Source organism: Ambystoma mexicanum, chromosome 6q (assembly GCF_040938575.1).
Source record: "Ambystoma mexicanum isolate Mex_15411 chromosome 6q, UKY_AmexF1_1, whole genome shotgun sequence".
Lineage (NCBI taxonomy): Eukaryota > Metazoa > Chordata > Amphibia > Caudata > Ambystomatidae > Ambystoma > Ambystoma mexicanum.
This window is the reverse complement of record NC_090937.1, coordinates 392,983,051-393,003,055: the sequence shown is the minus strand read 5'-3', so window position 1 is coordinate 393,003,055 and position 20,005 is coordinate 392,983,051. Positions and strand designations below refer to the sequence as shown.

The window sequence follows — 20,005 nt, the reverse complement described above, 5'->3', positions numbered from 1 at the left end:
GGGCTTTGCTGAGGGGGGGAGGGCATCTTGATTTGCGGGGCAATGTTGCCTAATGCAGCGATTGATGCTGAGGGGTAGGGCCTAATGCTGTTGAGGACAATGAACGTACAGGATTTGAATTCCCCAGTGAAAAGGAAATCGGTGTTGGGCAAACTAAGGGCTATGTCTCTCTCCATTGTGTTCCTACAGGAGAAAATAGGGCATTCCCGCACCAGTTTTCCAACTCTGGAGGTAAGAAAAAACAGGGGTGGCCATTTTGGTGTGTGAGCAGACCCTGATCTGGAAAGTTAAGGTCCTTCGGGACCCGCAGGGGCGCTATGATGTGTGTTAAAGGTCTGTTGGTGTCCCTAGATGTCCTAAATGTTGGCCAAGATGTATTTTTTGAAAGCTTTCTTCTCAAGATGATCCCTTTTGCTGAGGGGCAAGTCCTGTTAGCTGGGGATTTCAACCTGATCTCTAACCCCCTGGTGGACAAGACTCTTATCCCCTACCAAGTTAGACTTTAAACATTCTATGGCTTTTGGCCTATTCTTCTGTGAATTGGGATTAATTGACACATGGAGACTGGCCCACAGGGAGGACGGGGACTTCTCTTTTTATTCACATGTACATGGGGATTTCTCTAGGCTAGATCTCAGCCTTATTCCTAGTTCACTGTACCCGTCCATCCGAGGGGTGGAAATAGGTACACGCACCCTGTCCGATCATGCCCCTGTGTCAGTGTCTCTGGCAGTGCTGGATAGACCAGAGAAACTCAGACACCCATGGAAGGTATGACCTGGTACTTAGAGACCCTGTGTCGACTAGAGAGCTGGGGGTTGTCATTTCCAATTACTTTAGGGAAAATAAATCCTCTGGTCCTGCCCAGTCTATCTTATGAGAATCGGGAATACTTGGAGACGCCGGTTTTGCCAGGGGAAGTGGAATGAGCAATCAAGACGGAACAAGGCTTCGGGTCCCGATGGATATACTTCTGCTCCCCCGCCACCGGTAGATCTCTAACTTCTTTATGTCCTCTGGAAGGGTTGCTCCGTCGATGGGAGTCTCTACAACTGTTCTGATCCCCAAGCCGGGTAAGGATCTGATAATCTGCGACTCGTATCGCCCCATTACCCTCACTAACATGGGCTCAAAGCTTTTCTCCAAAACGTTGGCCCGTTGTATGATGGAGGTGCTTCCCAGACTCAGACAGTGATATGATGGGTTTAATTGTGGGCCGTAGCGCACATGATAATGTACAGCGAGTTCTAAATCTTAGGCAGAATCCTGTGCAGTTCCCTTGGGGACCACTGCAAAAAGATTACTACTGGAGTACCACCCAGATTTACCTGGTAGCTGTGGCTGAGCAGCCAGAATTCTCTCAAGAAGAGTAGGGCAGTATACACAATAGGGCTAAAAACACAGTAGAGCAAACAAACACTGACCAGAGCTTTTTATAAAACGTATATAATTATTCATTTAAAACACACTTTAGACAATATACTAGCACTCTAAAGAAAAAGCAAGTTAAGACACAGTCAGGTAAAGTATACACACCTCCCTTGATAACTATTAGACAAGTCAGAGTTAAAACACCACGATTTGTTAAAACAGATGTGAGCGTGTAACCTAGATGGCACTCCAATAGTTAAGTTAAAGGGAGAGAACAAGGCAGAGCATAGAAATAAAACAGGTCTCAACACTTTTAGGAGTTCTCAGCAAGGGAATAAAGGCAGTATACGCGGTAGAGCCAAAGTTCATAGGCCAGGCCCACTTTAAATGGAGCAAAGCGAAATGTGCCCAGGATCACACGGTTTAAAATGAACTAAAAGTATTTGCAGAATGTTCAAAAGAGGTTGGGGCGATTCAAGAAGGTAAAGTTAGAAGGTCTGGGGCCAACCCAGTTGGAAAGCCAAGGATTTAAGGGTCACCTTGGGTAAACCGAAGAAAGGGAGGCCAGGCAGGACACAGTACCTTAAAGAGAGAGGAAGCTCCAGCAGTGGCAGTTGTTCCTCGCAGTGGTTGCAGTTCCTTGTTTCGACCAGGGGAAGAGAGAATCTCGTCGAGGAGGAAACATGGAGTTGGTACACTGCACACCGATGAAACCAGCCACAGAGTTTGTCGGTAAAAGGTGCGTTCCTTTTATTTGCGGTCAAAGTGGTGAAGCTTGGCTATCCGGCCGCCGGGGTGCTTGGCACGGATGATTCGACCAAGAGACGTCTTTGGAAGGCGAAAAGGGACAAACTGGTTGGTCCCACCAGCTTAGAGGAAGAAGACTCGTCCAGCAGGAGATCTTCTCTTGTCATTGGGAAAGTGGCGAGTTCGTTACAGCAGGGCTCCACCGGTGGTGTCGTCGTTGCAGATGGCTCAGCTTCTTCCCTCTTCAAATTCTTAGGTCATGTGGCGACTTCTGAAGTTCCAGTCCCAAAAGCCCTGCCTTTATGCAGAAAAATCCTCATTCAACAGCCTAGCTGTCACTCAAACATGCTAAGTGGTGAGCCGGGCGGCTCACCACTGGGCCAATCAGAATAGAGTGCGACTTGGGCTGCTAAGACAACGCAGTCCAGGGTGCCAATTTCCCTCCCCTCACATCCTGTGGAACCCAGACAGAGTGGCACCATTTGGTGGGCTTCTGTGGAGAAGCCTGCCAAAAAGTGGAACAAAGGGCTCGATCTTGGTCAGAGTTACAGAGTCGGACACGAACGCCATTTTAGAAAAGAGTTCTGGCAAAAAGACCCAACCGTGGATTTAATATTAAATAAATAAACCGGCGGTATCTTTAACATTGCACCAAAAAGTGGTGCTTTTAAAATCAATGGGAAAATCCCATAGGAAATATTCCGGTGGAATATTTCGCGTGGTAAGCACTACCACCAGCCAGAAACTCGACAAGGGGGAACTGGACAGTGCCCCATTGAAAACAGACCCAGGGGCAATATAATTAACCCCTTCCAGTACTTCCACAATATGATGGCTTGTACTGGTTCTATTCACAATGTAGAACTAGCAAAGTCAATGGTGACTTTACATGCCCTGGGAGACAGTAGTCAGTCCGAGGGTATGGAGTCTACGTTTGGGGGTCACTATAACACCCCTGTGTTACTGCACTGAGGGTGCTGTGTAACACATACACAAAAATAGATGATACCCTAGGGAGTAAAACTCCGATAGCCCATAAGCACACAAAAAGTCAAAGACATCTACCTCCTCAAATCATGCCTACGAGTGGGAGAAAAGAGTCTCACTCTTAGCAGGAGAACAAAAAAAAACCCAAAATCCAGCAAAGCTTTTGGGGGACTCACTAGGTTTGGGAAATTAGCCTTATAAGATAATTCTCCCTAACACTAACCCTATCAGAAGTGGGAGACTCTCTGGCATAGATTTGGGCATTATTGCGCTGTATGCTCAAAAGGCCTTTCACAGGGTGAACTGGAGATATATCTGTGGGGTTTTGGAGCGGTTTGGGGTTTGGGCCAGGGATTATAAATTGGGTAATGGCGATCTACCAACACCAATCTACAAGCCTTAGGGTTAAGGGGGCACTGTCGTCCAGTCTGTCAATTACCAGGGGCACGAGGCAGGGCTGCCCGATATCTCTGTTGATTTTCACCTTGTGTATGGAGCCGTTTGCTAGCTGTTTAAGAACCAATGGGTCAATAGAGGGCGTCTGAGTTGGGGAAAGGGCCTATAAGGTGTGCCTCTATGCAGATGATGTTTTGCTCACCCTGAGTAATTTCCATTTATCTCTAGCTGAGGTGCTGCAGGAGTTGGATGGTTTGGGCCGGGTCTCTGGGTCCAAGGTAAAGTATGATAAATCACATGGGCTGGATGTGTCATTGAGGCTCTAAGAGAGGAGTGCGATCAGGGCTCTCTCCAACTCTATGGAACCAGGAGTCTATCCCTTATCTGGGGGTTTGCATACATAGTAGGACCTCTGAGGTCTTCCAGGCTTATTTTCAATCGCTATTTCAGGAACTGGCTGAAGACTTGCTCAAGTGGGGACGCCAGGAGATATCTTGGTTTGGTCCTATCATTGCGGTCCAAATGAATTTGATTCCGCGCCTGCTTTACCTGTGCTCGGCATTGCCGGTGAGAATCCCTGACTCGGGTCTCCACACACTTAAGGGGAAGATCTTCAAATGTATCTGGGGGAACAAGCGCATCAGGATATCTAGGAAGGTGCTGTTGAGGCCAGTGGGTGCGGGTGGCCTGGGGGTCCCAGATGTCTTCTGCTATAACCTAGCCGCGCAGCTCTCATGTTCTTACCGGGGGTTAGCCCAGTCTGCAACCAAAGTGGAAACTAATCGAGCAAGCCCAGTTGGAGGTAGACCTGGCTCGCCTACCTTATATAGTTAAATAGTTATCTGGGGCAGGAGTGGGGTTTCTCTCTGCTAGCAACAACCAAATATTACATGGGCAGGGCCCTACACAAGTGGGGAGGATCAATGAGGATGGGGCCACTCATGCCTGTATGGGACAATCCGAGTTTTCAGCCTGGCTGTGACCATGGGGGCTTTGGGAAGTGGGTGGCGGGGGGGTAACAGAACCTGCATTAGCTTTACAAAGATAATTGCCCAATAACGTTTGACGAATGTAAACGCACCTTTACTCTGCCGGAAACTGAATGGTTACGCTATACACAAATGCAGCACTGGCCTTCACAACTACTTACAAAGAAGGGGGCTAACAGACCACTGGCTGTCCTTGAGTTTCCACTACAAGGGGGTCTATCACGAGGTCGGATCTCGAAACTGTATACATTATTGGACACAGGGGACCCTTTGGTGCGCGTACCGTATATGGCTAAATGGGAAGTTGACCTAGGTGGGACCATTGAGGATGAGGTGTGGCTGAGAATATGGGGTAGGATCCTTAAGTCTTCCAGATGCGTTACAGACAGGGAATGTTCCTATACATTTTGTTACAGGTGCTATCTAACTCCGGAAAGGTTGCACCACATTGTTAGAGATTATTCTGTAGCTTGTTGGCGGGGTTGTGATGTTGTGGGTTTTTATTTTCATATGGTTTGGTTGTGTCCTAAAGTAGGCCTCTTCTGGAAAGAGGTGCTCTCTAAAATCAACGATATTACAGGACTGTCACTCCCCATGGACCCGCGGGTGGTAATTCTGGGTGATACGGGTGCTGGACTGTTCCCTTATTGGCCCAACGGCCACGCTAATTGGGCATTTTCTCCTGGCAGCGAAACTGACCATTGCCCGAAACTGGAAGTCTGTTGATGGGCCGGTGGTCCAGATGTGGTGGGTTAAAATATGGGAAATTTTGGTTGCTGACATCATTACAGCACTGTATGAAGGACGCTATGTCAAATGTGTCTGTCTGGACCCCATGGAATGACTTTGCAGAGACTTACTCTGCAATTGTTACCAAGCCCCCCTTGGTGCAGCACTTTTTGTCACGGTAAAGCAATCTGATCCTTGGGCTGGAAAATGGGTAGATGTTTTTTACAGGGGGTGGTGCAGTGGAAGCTGTGTCCTGTTTTATATTGTACCCGATTTTGTTTCGCTTGGTCCGTCAGAATTGTCTGAACTGTGTCCGTCATTTACATTCTATTCAGAACCCACAGTATGTTGATTTAAATAAAAGTTTTTTGAAGAAGAAAATGCATTTCCAATGGAAGTTTAGAGTACAAAGGCCTGTAAACTGAAATTGTAATACACATATGAGTTACACAGTAAATACAGTATTTAGCAGTTAAAGTAAAACTAGGTATATATGTTACTGAATATTTTTCCAAAGCAAAAACTGTATTAGAGAAAGTACTTGAACTAAATAATACCAAGTCCTGTATGAGAAGCTTTTTTATGATTACTTTGCAATGAAAGTTCTTCACTGCACTGCAAGTGTCACGGATGGAGGGAGAACATTTAACATTATGCACTATTTAATGTAAGATTTATTAACGTTGACCAATGGGTATAAATAATGCAATGTTCTTTTCTTTTGTAATGTTACTCTATTGGGTTCAAAATACACTTGACTAAAATAGTTTCTAGAATATTCTAAATGACAAATAGCATGTGGCCGACCACTTTAACATGTGACAAAATTGTTGGAGAATGTTCCAATGCAAAGTGAAATTACTTTGTTTTAACCAATGGTGTATATTCAATAAAGGAGCTGTGGGAAAGATTATGTTTTCTTTTAAGTAGCACTTTTCTGACTGCATGTGAAATGCTTCATAAAATTTGAAGCACTTGTTAAAGAAGGTTCACAGTCTATTAGAAGTTATGCAAACTTTCACATATTTCATAAAAACGTACAACTTCAAGTTTATTAAATATTAAAACTCTACTGAAATTATTTTGTTAAAGGCCTGTAAGGTTAAGCTGAATTGATATTTTATTTATATCGGGCTCATACACAAGTATTCAGAGTGCGACAAGGCAAGGTAGGGGAACAGGGAGGAACAAAACAACGATCTTACTAGGCTCAGTGACATTGAGAACACGCAAGTGCATAAGAAAAGATAAAGGGGTAAATTGCATGGAAGGGGGGAGAAGTGGTAACTGCGGAGCAAAGGCGAAACAGATAAATAATAATAAATAAATAATAAAGGCAATGAACAGTGTCAGTGCAGCCAGCAAGTGCTGGGTTTAGCAGACAGGTTATGTCTGATAAGTGCAGAAGAAAAGAAAGGGTGTGGGGGACTATATGGGTACGGATACAGACCCCAGTGCAAGGGGTGGCCCGGATGCAGTGCAGGAAGATGGTAGGGTGAGCAGGTACCTGGGCCCAGAGGAACCAGAGATAGTTCTTGTTAAAACGCAGGTTCCAGGCTCTTTAAGATTTCTTCAGGTAAGTTTATTTCCAAGTTCTTAGTTACGAATCCACATGAAGACATAAAGGACATAAGCTGTGACAACACCTGCTCTCATCACCCAGGGCCAGCCAGCTGTAACCGCCTCTACGCAGAACACTCACTCAGAATATTCCATCATCCACACATAAACATTCCACATGACATCTCAAGCTACCTCACCTTAGACAGGCACAATACAACACACCTCCCTCCTTTACTAAACCATACATGCACAGAACAAGTCACATACCAGAACAACACAACTGCCACCTTCCAAGATATACGCACAAGTAACACTCAACTGTCAGACAGACACTTCCACGGCCAAACCCAACCATCAAAACATCACACCCTGACAAACTACATTCCATGTACCAATAACAAAAATACTGTCATCCATCTGCCTGTTCCTGCCACAAACAAGCAACTGGGCTCTCACCCCAGGACCTGGCCAACCCTGAAACTGGGCTACTTCACCTACATTCCTGAACAACCACAAGACTGCTACACCTCCTACCACCTGCCCCCGCCTACAACAATGCGGGTGTCCAGGCTGCCACCCTGGAACCCCAGCAGGCCTCTAGACTGCCACTCTAGAGAACTGAGACCTCAAGGCCTCCAAAAAGACAATCACAACCTCACTCCAACAAGGTGGAAACATACAACATCACTGAGATCACAAACACCCATGGTCTTAATACCATACTCATTACACCAGACCAGGATGTACAAGCCTTCCAAACACATTGGGAGCGGTGGCCACGCACTCCCAAAGCCAACATCAATGACTGGTAAAAACTAAACGGTCTTATAGCAAGGAAAACATCCTAACCCAAAACAAGCTGTTGAACCCATGGATACAACGAAATCCACAATAAATACCACAAGTAACATAGAAAACAATTTCCGCATCATCTCAGGACTTACCACACTCAATACCGACAGGGCATTACAAGGCGTCCCCAGCTACCCCTTTACCACTAGCTACCTACTGTCCAATGTGATGAGAAGGATTAAAAAAAAACCTAGAGGAGGCGCTACCTCCCTCACAGAACAACTTCATCGCTGTTCAACCTTTACTGGAATCAGGTAACCACCCAAACCAAACCAAAACAATGTAAGGATAACTATATACCCCACTGACATTACCCAAACAATTCAAACCATGTATTTCACACTGCAACACTTGCATGCTGAATGTGAGTTCACCCAATACCCAACACTCACTGACTCTCTCCAACCTATCTGAGTCAGATTCATCATAACATACATTCCAAAATCATAGAATGCTGCAACCATATGCTGTAAACAATACATAAACCACATTGAAAGCATTTGCGTTGTGCACATTTGAATACAAAACCATGTTGCTCATAGTAAGATCCCCAAAACTAACACTTTTATGAACTAAAACGTCCATAGCCATTTGCAGGCTCTTAAGCGAACCTATGAGTCCATAGCCGTTTACACAGGCTCTACTGACATGTGCAATATAGCTGAAAATCCTCAAAATGATTAAAGCTATCACACTCATACACATACCACCCATCTTACACTAACAGCAACGATTTATGCACATTAGTGTCCATGTGCCATGGTGCTTGGCACTCGAAACCTGCAATTCTTCAAAAGAATTATGCTAAATACCCTTCAATACAACATATTACCACACTATATTGTCACCGTTTCACTTACCCATTTACATAACAGAACAGCGCCGTTTAAGATGCATGTATATCTTCTATAAACACAAACTCATTTGCATCCTCGCAGTGACCCCATTCTACAGATTCACATCGCACCAAGGCACTCACCATCCTGCACATGCAAAATGCTCCGTCAGTTTTAAATAGGTATATTAAAGTTCCAAACTACCCAACATTATGGCTGTTACTCTCTGCACAAGCCTATACCTCACAATACTGTCATGACCTAAAAATGTCATCTTATTTGTTGGCCGCTACCTGTCGCCTCACTAACTGAGACGGAGCGGCATGCCAGCATCACAATCTGCCAAAAATGTCTCTTTTGCCAAGCAGAGACCACAGCATTTGGCACCTAAACAAACCATGTCTCTTGGATCCGATTCGTATCATAGGGTTCCCATGTTCTAAGCATTGTTCATTCCTGTCTTAATATAGCTGCACACATATTTTGCTTCCTTCCTTCTAAGACACATGTCTTGCCAAACGTCAGATTCCTTAAAGTACTTTCCCTTTTACATCCTCAGGGCAAACAGCACTTATAATACGAAGCTCTAACAATAGCACATTCCAAAGAACATTCTACGCTTCACCATCTCCCCCTGCTGCATGTGTGATATCATCAGTCACTACTGCTCAGCAGGGCTATGCAGAGCTTCATAGGCCAACGGTCGTTCACTTCCCAGCAGACCTCACCACGAAAGGCTCATAAATCACCAGAGTTTCAGACAGCCAAAAACATGATGTGCACGATAAGCACAGTACGGTGCTGCCAGGCTCCCATAACTTCAAAGCCTGCAATTATCTCGTCAGAAGGACACCGTTTAAAACAACAGCTCCCCATTGCTATGAGTGCACATGACATGGGAGTGACGTGTAGTCAGGCAAACAGTCCTCCTTGTTCATGTCAAATTCACATCCATTTCCCAAACTAAGAGCAGCGTCTCTTTTTTTCTATTGCCATTCTAACTTTAAAAAAAACAGAGTAGCATCACATTCCTCCCAGTGGGCTAGCTCTTCATTACATCTCACGGAGGACCAGGGTACAGCGTTAGCTTTCCACATCAATTTCCCAGTATTGCCAGTATTTTCTTTCACCTGCTGGTACAGTGCCATCTCCAGCCCCCAGGGCAGAGCTCTGCCTCCTACTTAGGAGCTGCCCATCCAAAAAGGGGTCTCTTTCTTGGATTTCCCCTGAACCCTGGGACGCAGTCCTCCTTCCTGCTCCTGGAGCTGATCCCTCTGCAATGGGGCCCAATTCCTGTTCCTGCCCCCTGGGGAGCCATGTCAGGGCTTCTCCCTGAAGACTCCCTGGGGCCCAGCTTGCCCACTACTTATGTGCGCCGGTCCCACCAAAGATGGGGCTTTAATCCTCCGGCTCCCCCTGCACCCTATTTGCAGCGGCCTGTTCTGAATTCTTTTGTTTGAGGGGAAGACTAGCCCCTGTCTTGACTTTAGGATAGCTCCTAGGAACTTCATGGTTCGGCTTGGATCGAGGTTTGATTTCTTCTAGTTGATTGAAAACCCCAATTGCAACAGAAGGTTGATTGTTCTTTGGGCATTCTGCTTGCAGATTTGAGGGGATTCCCCTGTTATCAGCCAATTGTCCAGATAAGGGTACACTGGGATAGATTGTCTGCGTAAATCCGCTAATACTTTGGTGAATACCCTTGGAGCTGACGCTATGCCGAAGGGGAGAACCTTGAACTGGTAGTGTTGATCTGCTATTTTGAAGCGCAGGAATTTTCTGTGCTAGGAAAATTGAAATATGAATGTATGCATCTTTCATATCCAATGTTGCCATGTAGTCCGCTGTTTTAACAAGGGGATTACCTCTTGCAGCGTTGTTATGCAAAACTTTTTTAGCTTGACATATGTCTGCAGGGCGCAGGTCTAGGTCAGGGTAGATTTTAAGGTCTTTCTTTGGTACAAGGAAGTATGTTGAATAGATACCCTTTGTTTACCTGGTTTGCCGGGACGATTTCTATAGCGTCCTTTTCCAGCAGTGTTTTGACCTCTTCTAGTAGAATGCGTTGCTTGTCCTTGTCTTGGCGGGTTGTTGGATGGTCTCTGTATGAGCTCTTTAAAATAGCCTCCTACCACAGTGGATAGTAGCTACTTGTCTGAGGTGATCCCCTCTCATGCGTGGGTAACTTGAGAAATGCGACCTCCTATTGGAGAAGCATGAGAGGGAACCTGGAGCGGGTCGTCATTGCTTCAGAGGGTTGGAGCCTCTGTTTGAGGGGGCTCTGACTCTAAACCTAAACCTTCTGTGACCCCTTTGAAAATTCTGCTGGGAGGATTGGCCCTGCGAGAAACCCCAAGATGACGTTTGTTCGCCCTGACTATAGTTAGAGGAGCGTTGAGAATATTGTCCTCCAAATCGGCGTGCATTAAACACACCTCTTTGAACAAAGGGTTTGTTAGTTAGCTGTCCCATGGACTTAAAGGTATTGTACTCTTCTTTAGTACTTTTCAGTGCGCCCTGGACTGCTTTCCCAAATAAGGCATTAGGTTCAATTGGAATATTGAGTAGGTTGGTTTGAGTTTCCAGCTTAAAGCCGGACTGTCTTAACCATGCATGACGCTTAATAAGAGTGCCATCTGCTACTATATAGACTGCATTTGCTGCTGCATCCAGATTAGGTTTCAGGATAAAGTGGCCCACCTGCTTACCCTCAGCCACTGTGTTCAAGAGCTGTGATTTAAAAGGCTCTGGGACGGAGTCGATTTGCTGTAGCATTTCATCCCATTTATGGCAGTTGTAACTTGCCAAGAGAGTGGTGTTATTAGCAAGTCTTACTTGGTATGCAGCTGAGGAAGCTACTTTCCTGCACAGTGCATATATCCTTTTGCTCTGCTTATCAGGAGGGCTTCATCAGAGGCTAAGGTCCCTCTTTCTTGTGGTGGTTATGACGAGAGAGTCAGTCTTTTATTGACCCCTGATGTATAAGGGGTTGGAGGGGCCTGGCCTGAAATCTTCTCAATGTGGGGGTTAACTGCCCTCGTAAGGTTGGGGTGAGTAGAGAAGGCTGAATGCGCCTTTGGATGGACTGCAGGAGTGGTATAAACTGTGCTGCAGACATTGTATCCCAAAGGTTGTCTTCTACAAAGTCCTTGTCCTCCTGTGCCTCTTGTGTATCAATCTTGAAATGTTCAGCAGCTTTTAGGAGGAGCATATTGTACTGTAGCTGATTATCCACAGGGGAGTCAGCCACAGGTTGGTCATGGTGGTCCGGAGATTGTATGATGCAGACGTCATCGTTGTCATCATAATACTGGTCTATATCATATAGGTCCCCTTGGTTCCCGAGTGAACCAGGATCTTGAGAGCCTGAAGTGTCAATATAATAGATATTCTGTTAAGTGTCCTGCGAGGTGCTGGGCAGTGTCTAATCATGGTTTCCTGGCAGCAGGTTGGTCTTTAGCTGCCTCTGAGAGCGCTTGTAGGTTGGACAGTTGATCAGGGTGTCGATCAAAGAACTCTACAAAGCATGACATTCTTCGCATTATTTTGTCAAATTATTCTAGGGTCCATTGCGTGGAGCTTGGAAAACCTGAGGGAACAGAGGTAGATATGCTCTCTGATGTAGAGGGTTCTTTATGCTGCATGGCCCCTGAAAGGGTGTCCCACGAGCGAGAAAGTTCCTTAGATTTTGAAATAGAGGCTTCAGAGACTAGGGGCATCAAGGATTTGGAATTTTCCGACACCTTGGACTTAAGGAGAGTGTATGGGACATATTTTTTAATAAGCGCTCTCATTTTGGAGCTATTGTAAAGGGCTGTCTAAGCGTTTTTGGACGCACGTTCTCCGGTACCCGAGGGTCTGTCAAATTTATTTGCGGTGTCAAAACAGACTTCGATGTCTGTTTTGATGGCCTGTCATGCAGCGAATCCGATGGCCCAGAGGACAGGGATTTTGAGGAACCTCCCCCCCATAACACCACATGTGGCTCAACGGTCGACGAAGTGGTCGACTTTCGGCCGTGGGGGTTGTGCTTTGTGTGGCGTGCAGTGTGAGTTCTTGAGCCGCTGGATGTTGCCTCCGTAGCAGAACCGCCGGCCTGCCTGATGGAGTCGGGAGCCTGCACGTTGGAAATCATCTGGAATCGATAGGACGCTGACATCACTGGACGCTCCCTCCACGTCCATAGTGGCTTCAGCCTGTTTTATGGTCCTTTAATGTCTTGGGCCGAAAAGGTTTGCAAATCTTGCAATGTTTTGTGGGGTGGTGCCTGGGGAGACATAGGTTACACACGTTGTGCAAGTCCTTCCAGGGAAACTTCCTGTTACAGGAAGGGCAACATTTAAAGGGTGTGTTTTCCATAATATGGAAAGATGGTAGCCCGTTGATGGAAAGGGAAGAATAGGGAAATAGGCATTCTCTTAAGGAAATAAAGTTATGAACCTCCCCCCACTCTCCCTACTGTGAAGGGCCAAGGCCCGTTGAGGCCTAGGTAGGCCGCAGTCAAAGTTCATTGAGACGGTACGAGTAGTCGCCGTCAACGATGAATCAGTCCTTGAAAGCCGTTTCCCGAAGATTTTGCAATGGTACGGCCGTTGAAAGGAAAGAAAGACTACATTTAAACTTGTATAATTAAAGGCGTTAGTCAGAAAGAAGGAACTCAGCAACTTCAATCCGACTATGATGGCAGAAAAAAACAATCTGAGGCACCTCGATGAGTGAAGGACCATGGGTACAGTGGACGTCACACTAGGGATAGTATTACTGACACGCCCAGTCAACGTCCCTTTCTGAGTTTTGAAAACAATTAATGTAATACAACTAGATTTCGGCCTATGCATAGCATGCGATCTAAGCAGATCCACAAGCCTCAGCAAAAAACACACACACACACACACACACACACACACACACACACACACACACACACACACACACACACACACACACACACACACACACACACACACACACACACACACACACACACACACACACACACACACACACACACACACACACACACACACACACACACACACACACACACACACACACACACAACCTCAGGGATAGGAAAAGCTGAGTCAGCCTTGCTTTGATATGACATATGAACACAGATCTATATGAGTGCTTAACACACAAAGCTATCTTCTGATCCATCGTGGCACTCCAATTTAGTAATATGCATTTAAACCTGGGTTATTGCATATGATTGATCTATTTCCAGCAAAAGGGTGAAAGCATCACAAGAGTTGTGCAATAGTGCATGTGCACACTCTACTAAACTGAATATAAAACGCAATACAGGAGTACCTGATCAGGTCTGAATGTACTTGTTAACAGCAGCAAGTGCAGAGTCTCAGCAGCAAACTCCACAATATCATGACGTGATATTTATTTTATGGAAACAATTAGCACTGGTTTCTTTGCATCAGGCAGCCAGGTGAGGTCCCTACCCAATGAGGGGCTCTGGGGTGAGTGCCCTTTTGCCTTCCTATAAAGACGACTCTGTGTACAATAATTCAAGTGTGCTGAATACATATCTAAAGAGTCTTCTTTACTATTGAGTCTGGTGCAAGGTAGTTACGGTAGATAGAAGCAGCATTTTGTAACATTGGGAAGAAGGGAGTTCCAGTGTTAAGGTGAAAAGCAGGAAAAAGAAGCAGAAGCAAGAAGAACCGCAGGGTGGTCGGAGAAAAGTGACGAACAAATTACATTGGTAATGGGCTTTCCGAGAGATTAGCCCTTCCTTCCACAGATTTCTAACCTTAAATAGATCATCTCCATCGGAAACTAGCTGTGGAACCTTTTCAATCACCTGGGGGGTTCAGTTCAGCTCCACTTGTTGCCCTTGACACCAGATCTGATATCAGAGGCAGTATGGTCGATCCAGCAGTATGCCATGACCTTAGTTCCGCTTTTTCCCTAGCACTGGGCATGCTGAGGGAGCACACAACAGCAAGAGGTGAATACGCTTTCTGCCAAGAGGGGAGAGCAGGGATGTCATGAGGGATCTGTGGGAGAAATCTTTTAGATACAGAGAGGTAAATAATTTGTTCTTCTAATTTATTCCTTTCTCTCACAGACTTCTCATCTTAAATAGACTTTCTGAAGGATACCTGTAGAAGGAAGGGAAGGAAGAAACATTTGCCTCGCACCAGTAAACTATGGAGCACTGCCCGATGAAAGAAGGGATCCCAACCGGTCAACGAATTTATGCTGTAGGGATTATAGCTGCCTGACAGATGTCCAAATCTGGACCTTGCCCTGAACTGCAGAGGTAGCCACCAGAATGGGCCCTGAGACCCTCTGGGCACCTCCTTCCTGTTCAGGTCATAGCACACTAAAATGCAGAGGATGATCCACCTGACCAGGATCTGTTTGGTCACAGCCCTGCTGCTCGAGCTCCAGCGTAACCAAAAAAGAATCTAGATCGTCATCCTTCTTGATATCCCTTGCATGAGACACACAATAGCTGAGAGTCCTCTTGGGGTTCAGGCAATGAAACAACTTATCCACTTTAGATAGAAGTGGGAGAGAAAAAGAAAACAGAAAGATACATTTTCTGAGAGAGATGGAAATCCAACGTGAAAGGTAAGGAGGTTTCACAGGAAGTGTTTTGGCTAGCCGATTTAGCACCAGACGTTTTGGCACAGCTCCCATTCAGGCACGCCCTGTTGGCTGTGCCGAGATAGTACTGCTAACATAAAAATCCTGGTGCAGAAACCTGGGGACCAGGATTGCCAGTACATTGCGATGTGCATTCTGGAAGCTTTATATGGCTGGGAGGGAGGGGGGGTGAGCAGGTTTCGTCATAGCCACCGTCCCTTCTCCTGAGTCAACACGTTTCTGGGTGCCAGAATGGGATACGGTTTCCTCACTGCTATTATCCTGGCTAGGTTAACCTGTGGCTTGAGTGTAAACATGCACACCCTAGTCTACAGCGGGACGGATACCGGGCTTCCTTTGACTGCTCAGTTCTGTCAGATGCCACAGCAGCCTTGCAGAGATCCCTAGGTAGGATCTGCACCACACAACATGAGTTCTAGCAGTCACCACTGTAAAGCCAGTACTCTTACCACAGACAGACTTAACAAATGTAGAATAAAGATGGGGCAACAGCCTCCAGTTTTCCTGGGTGCCCAGCAATGGCTCTGAATTGATATGGGGAAGCCACCAGACCTTGAAGCTACATCTCAGTCACTGCTTGAGAAGAGAACAAGGGGGAAAGAGAAAGGCAAAAGCCTTCTGAGGGATATATCACAGACTATAGCATGAGCCAGAGACAGAAAAAGTAATTCAATGAGCCATTGGCTCAGAAGGGTACTGATGCAGCCACAAGATGATAATATCTACGAGTCAATCATTGTAAGCCAGAGGGGAATGGGGTTGATACTGAATGGTAGGTAAAGTCCAGAAGTGAGATATTTGCTGTCTCCTTGGGAATGTGGGTTCTGAGCAAGGAAGCAGACTGGATGCTATATCTGAGAGACTGTGTATCAGGATAGGGAATCCCAACAGGACTGGTGATCCCTTAGGTAGACACTTGTACCATTTTGAGTAGACCCATCCAGACCCCTTTAGTAGTACTGTGATCCTTCTTGTATTTTATTTGGCAACCTAGGCCCGATAGGCATACATCAAACACTGTTCCTTTAATTATAAATATGTTGAGATATATTTCGGACTCATGATCTGTTAATCACATGCCATAGGGATTGGAAATATAAAAATAGGACTGATTATGAGCATATTTCCATTCAATGAATCATGCTAAATCACTAAATCACTGCCAAACCATAACTGAGGAAAGAACACTTACCATTTTTTGCGGCACTGATGCATAGTTAGGAAATCCAAGCACATCTTTTATAAAATTATTGTCACATCTCTTTCCAATCCAAAGGTAGAGAAACTGTAAAAATGAATTACAAATTATCAGATAAGAAAACGTTCTTGCATGTTTTACTTCTGTAAGACATATCGTACTAGCATACATTCAATACTTATGGGTTAAGTGCAAATTATGAAATCACTAAGAGTGTGCAATCAAACAAGTGTCAAACTTTCCACCATGTTAACAATCATTGAAACAGATTTCTTTTTCCCTACACATTTCCCTAAAAAATATTGCAATACCTCAAACAAAGTCAACCAAGATGATCAATTCCTTCTCTGCATGCTCATTTGTGAGGAGTCATCAAAGATTCGGGACCAAAGTTTGAGCAGTTTAGCACCTTCAACAAAGTTACTCAACAAATAGCCCACAACTCTAAATTTATGAAAATTTCTTCTAACATGTTCCTACTTGCTCTAGCGTATTATGCAGTAAATTAACTAAAAAGAGGAAATTGTATAGAACATTATTTTGAAGTGTATACTGCAATGTGACATTAAAAAAATGCCCATTGACATTCATTACTTTAGAAAATCATTTTCCACCATCATCCCCCATAAACTTTGCAAACAGAATACAAATGTGCTGGATGTTCTCAACAATGTGAAGCCTTAGGTATTCATCAACTTGTACTCCAATCTACAAATCAAAGTGCCAACATGCTTGATGTACTTCTTCCCTGGAATGAGTCCCATGCTTGAGAACAGAAAACTCTGTTTCAGACAACTTAAGTCAAAATTCATGCACTCTAAGGGCATTAAAAGGTACAATGAAAACCCATCAAGAACATCAATGGACTATACTTTTACAAGTCTTTCAAAATGGCCAACAACTCCCGGCAGCGGTTTGAAGACCCTGGACCTATTGTTTGATCAATGTTCCCTCTAATTATTTATCTCTAGGTCCCGAATGGGACGGCTTTTGTGCATACATTATTTTCCATGTGTGCATCTGTGAGCAGTGTGAGGGGTCAGAAATGCGAGGCGGACAACTTCACAAAGGTTTTTCGCAAGAAGCCATTCTATTAACTTAAAAGGGTGTGATAAACGCCTTGCTTTCCCTAACCTTACATGGGTTTCCCTGCCTATGAAACTAAGCCTAAGGGAAAAAACTCTAACATAAAAAGATATCTGCCCCTCACACTTCTACATACAACAAAAACATTTCACATATTTACATGGCTATTTTCCGATTCAACAAAATAATAATTAGAACCAAATATTCTTATAACCAGGTTCGGATACCTTTCCCCAGAATCAAGGTAGAAATCCAAATAAAGGTTCCAATGGATAAAATTCACTCAAATGATCAGGTTCTACTTCAAAAAGTAACACAAAGGTTGTCACAATGGCCAAGTTCTGTTTCCAACACAAAGCTCCTTCACTCTTGGAAGGTTTCACTTGGCGTCGTAATAGTCTTATAATTAAACAAAGTTCATCACTCTTCAACAAAGTTCCCACAAGCTTTTCGTTTATCAAACCAAAAGTCTTCGTCTTCACTCATCCAGTGAATGTTTGAATACTACTTCTCTTCTCTCGAGAAAGACAACTACCACACAATACTTCTTGATAGAGAACAATGTTTTCGTCAGGATGGTTTTTACCACAGTTCATCAAACACATTAGTGGCCTTGCCACTTTCATTTCATCACAACCTTTCACCACAATGCAGTACTTCAACGTCTTCTTCCTGATTCACTAACCTGCCGGACTACCACTAACAATCCCTTTCCTGGTGTACTCGCCTGTCAGAATAAACCTCCTAACACTAGTAGAATTACTCTGCGGCGTGGTTCACTTCAAATATCAATAAAGTCTTTCATTAACAGTACAATTCACAACTTCTTCCATAAGGCTATAACACCCATTGTTGCTGTTCCACTGATTGATTGGCCACATGCAATGCAAGTTATGTTCCTCTCCCCCTTGCCATTCTCCACAAGGAGGGCCACTTTTCTGCCACCTTTGGGTTTCCACTATCATACCAGGTAATTGCTGGCAATGTCTTTTATTAGGGTTTCACTCTTCAAGAAAGCTGTACTCCCTTTTACTTCCAATAACCTTTCTATGGCTTAGGCAATGCTGGTTGTTATCTGTCTCACATATTGCCTCCTCTTTACTTTGGCAATGGTGGTTACACTTTGGGTTCACTACTGCCCCCTCTTTCCTTGGGCAGTGGAAGTCACAGCCTTTCTTAAATATTGTTTTCTCTTTACTTGGATAGTGATAATTATACATGTTGGGCCAAAAACACTTTCTTTCATTAGTTTGATATTCGAATAGTCTAGAAGCGGTCAGCGTTCACTATCGAGCGCCCCGGGTTTACCCGTCAGAGGCCAACTCACTGGCTTCTTACTGCACAATCGCATGTCCCACAGCCACTTCTACTCTCTTTGGCGGATTCAGAGCTTCCGACAGCTCGGGTTGCAGTCCTGTGACTTGCGCCTGCCCGAACAGGAGCCCAGGTTCCACCTCTCGCTCCCTGGTGCTTGCCAGTCAGGCACACGGCACAAAGCGCTTCTCTCCCATGGTGTAAGCTGCAACAGCAGCGCTTCCCACTGCTTGACCTCTGTAATTCGGGCTTCGGCTTCTCACGGCTCTCTCAGCACCATCAACTGCTACAGATACGGCGTGTTCCCGGTGTCCTCCACACTCTGCCCCTGCTCTATACACGGATGCTGATAACTTCTACTACTACCGCTGCTGCTACTCCTGATCTGCACCTGAAGGGGATTTAAATAATTACAATTCCCACACAGGGGCAGGTTGTCAGGAACATTATACTGTGTACTGCAGTTCTGTGCCTCTGAGCCCCTCGTCCTCGTCCCAGACCCTATACCATTATGGGACTTGAAGTCCCCAATATTTTTATCCTTCATTTCTTCACATATTTCAACTTTGCAATAGGACATCAAGACTGCAGGGTCACTAAGAAAGTGGATTAGAAGGTTCTCCCAATTCTCCTAACCTGAGACCCCTCCCATGTGATCCTCCCGCAGAAAACCAACCCCAGGGTCAGGAAGCGTCTGCCTTTCCCTGGCCACATGAGAAGGGTCCCAGACCAGGGTCTTTGGGATGATCACCTCAAATTCATCACAGTGGTTAGTGAGCTATCATCTCTGAAGAGTTTTTGGATAGTTATATCCCCCTCTCCAACCTCTGCAATTGTTTACAATTAAGTGTCAAAGGTATATCTTGCAACACTTTTTCCAAAGATATAAGCTAACAAATGTTCTATATGTAATAACAATAAGAGCTCATCAACCAGCTCAAGACTTCAAGATCTGCCACAGTACATAGCAATAGTACTCCTATACACAGACAAATGTGTGTATGCACAAAGAAAACATTGTATGCACAGTATAAACAAACATTTTAGTTGTGGCTATTAATTTGTTCACACTGCTGAGAGACAATACAGAACGTGTGTTATGCCACTGGGAAAAAGCACTAATGTGTATTACAAAAAAACAAATATTGCTCATCACAACTGATGTGGGTGGCGAAAAATTCAGACATGATGCATTATTTACCAGATGAAACATGGCAGCTAAAACGAGTGTGCCAAAAAAAATGTACTTAATGTGCCACTTTAAGTAATTATGGGCCAGGAAAGCATTCCTTTCATAACGTGTGTCA

The 20,005-nt window shown here is 44.8% G+C and overlaps 1 protein-coding gene across 2 annotated transcripts in view; it reads right to left on the bottom strand.

Annotated features, from left to right (window-relative positions):
* The window catches only part of SEC24B (SEC24 homolog B, COPII coat complex component), a 2,214,138-nt gene that overhangs the window by 181,932 nt on the left and 2,012,201 nt on the right, over positions 1–20,005 (bottom strand). For both annotated transcript variants that reach the window (XM_069630875.1, XM_069630876.1), the window contains one exon: positions 16,293–16,385. In XM_069630875.1, the coding sequence (XP_069486976.1) occupies positions 16,293–16,385 (93 nt within the window). The remainder of the gene's footprint in view (positions 1–16,292; positions 16,386–20,005) is intronic.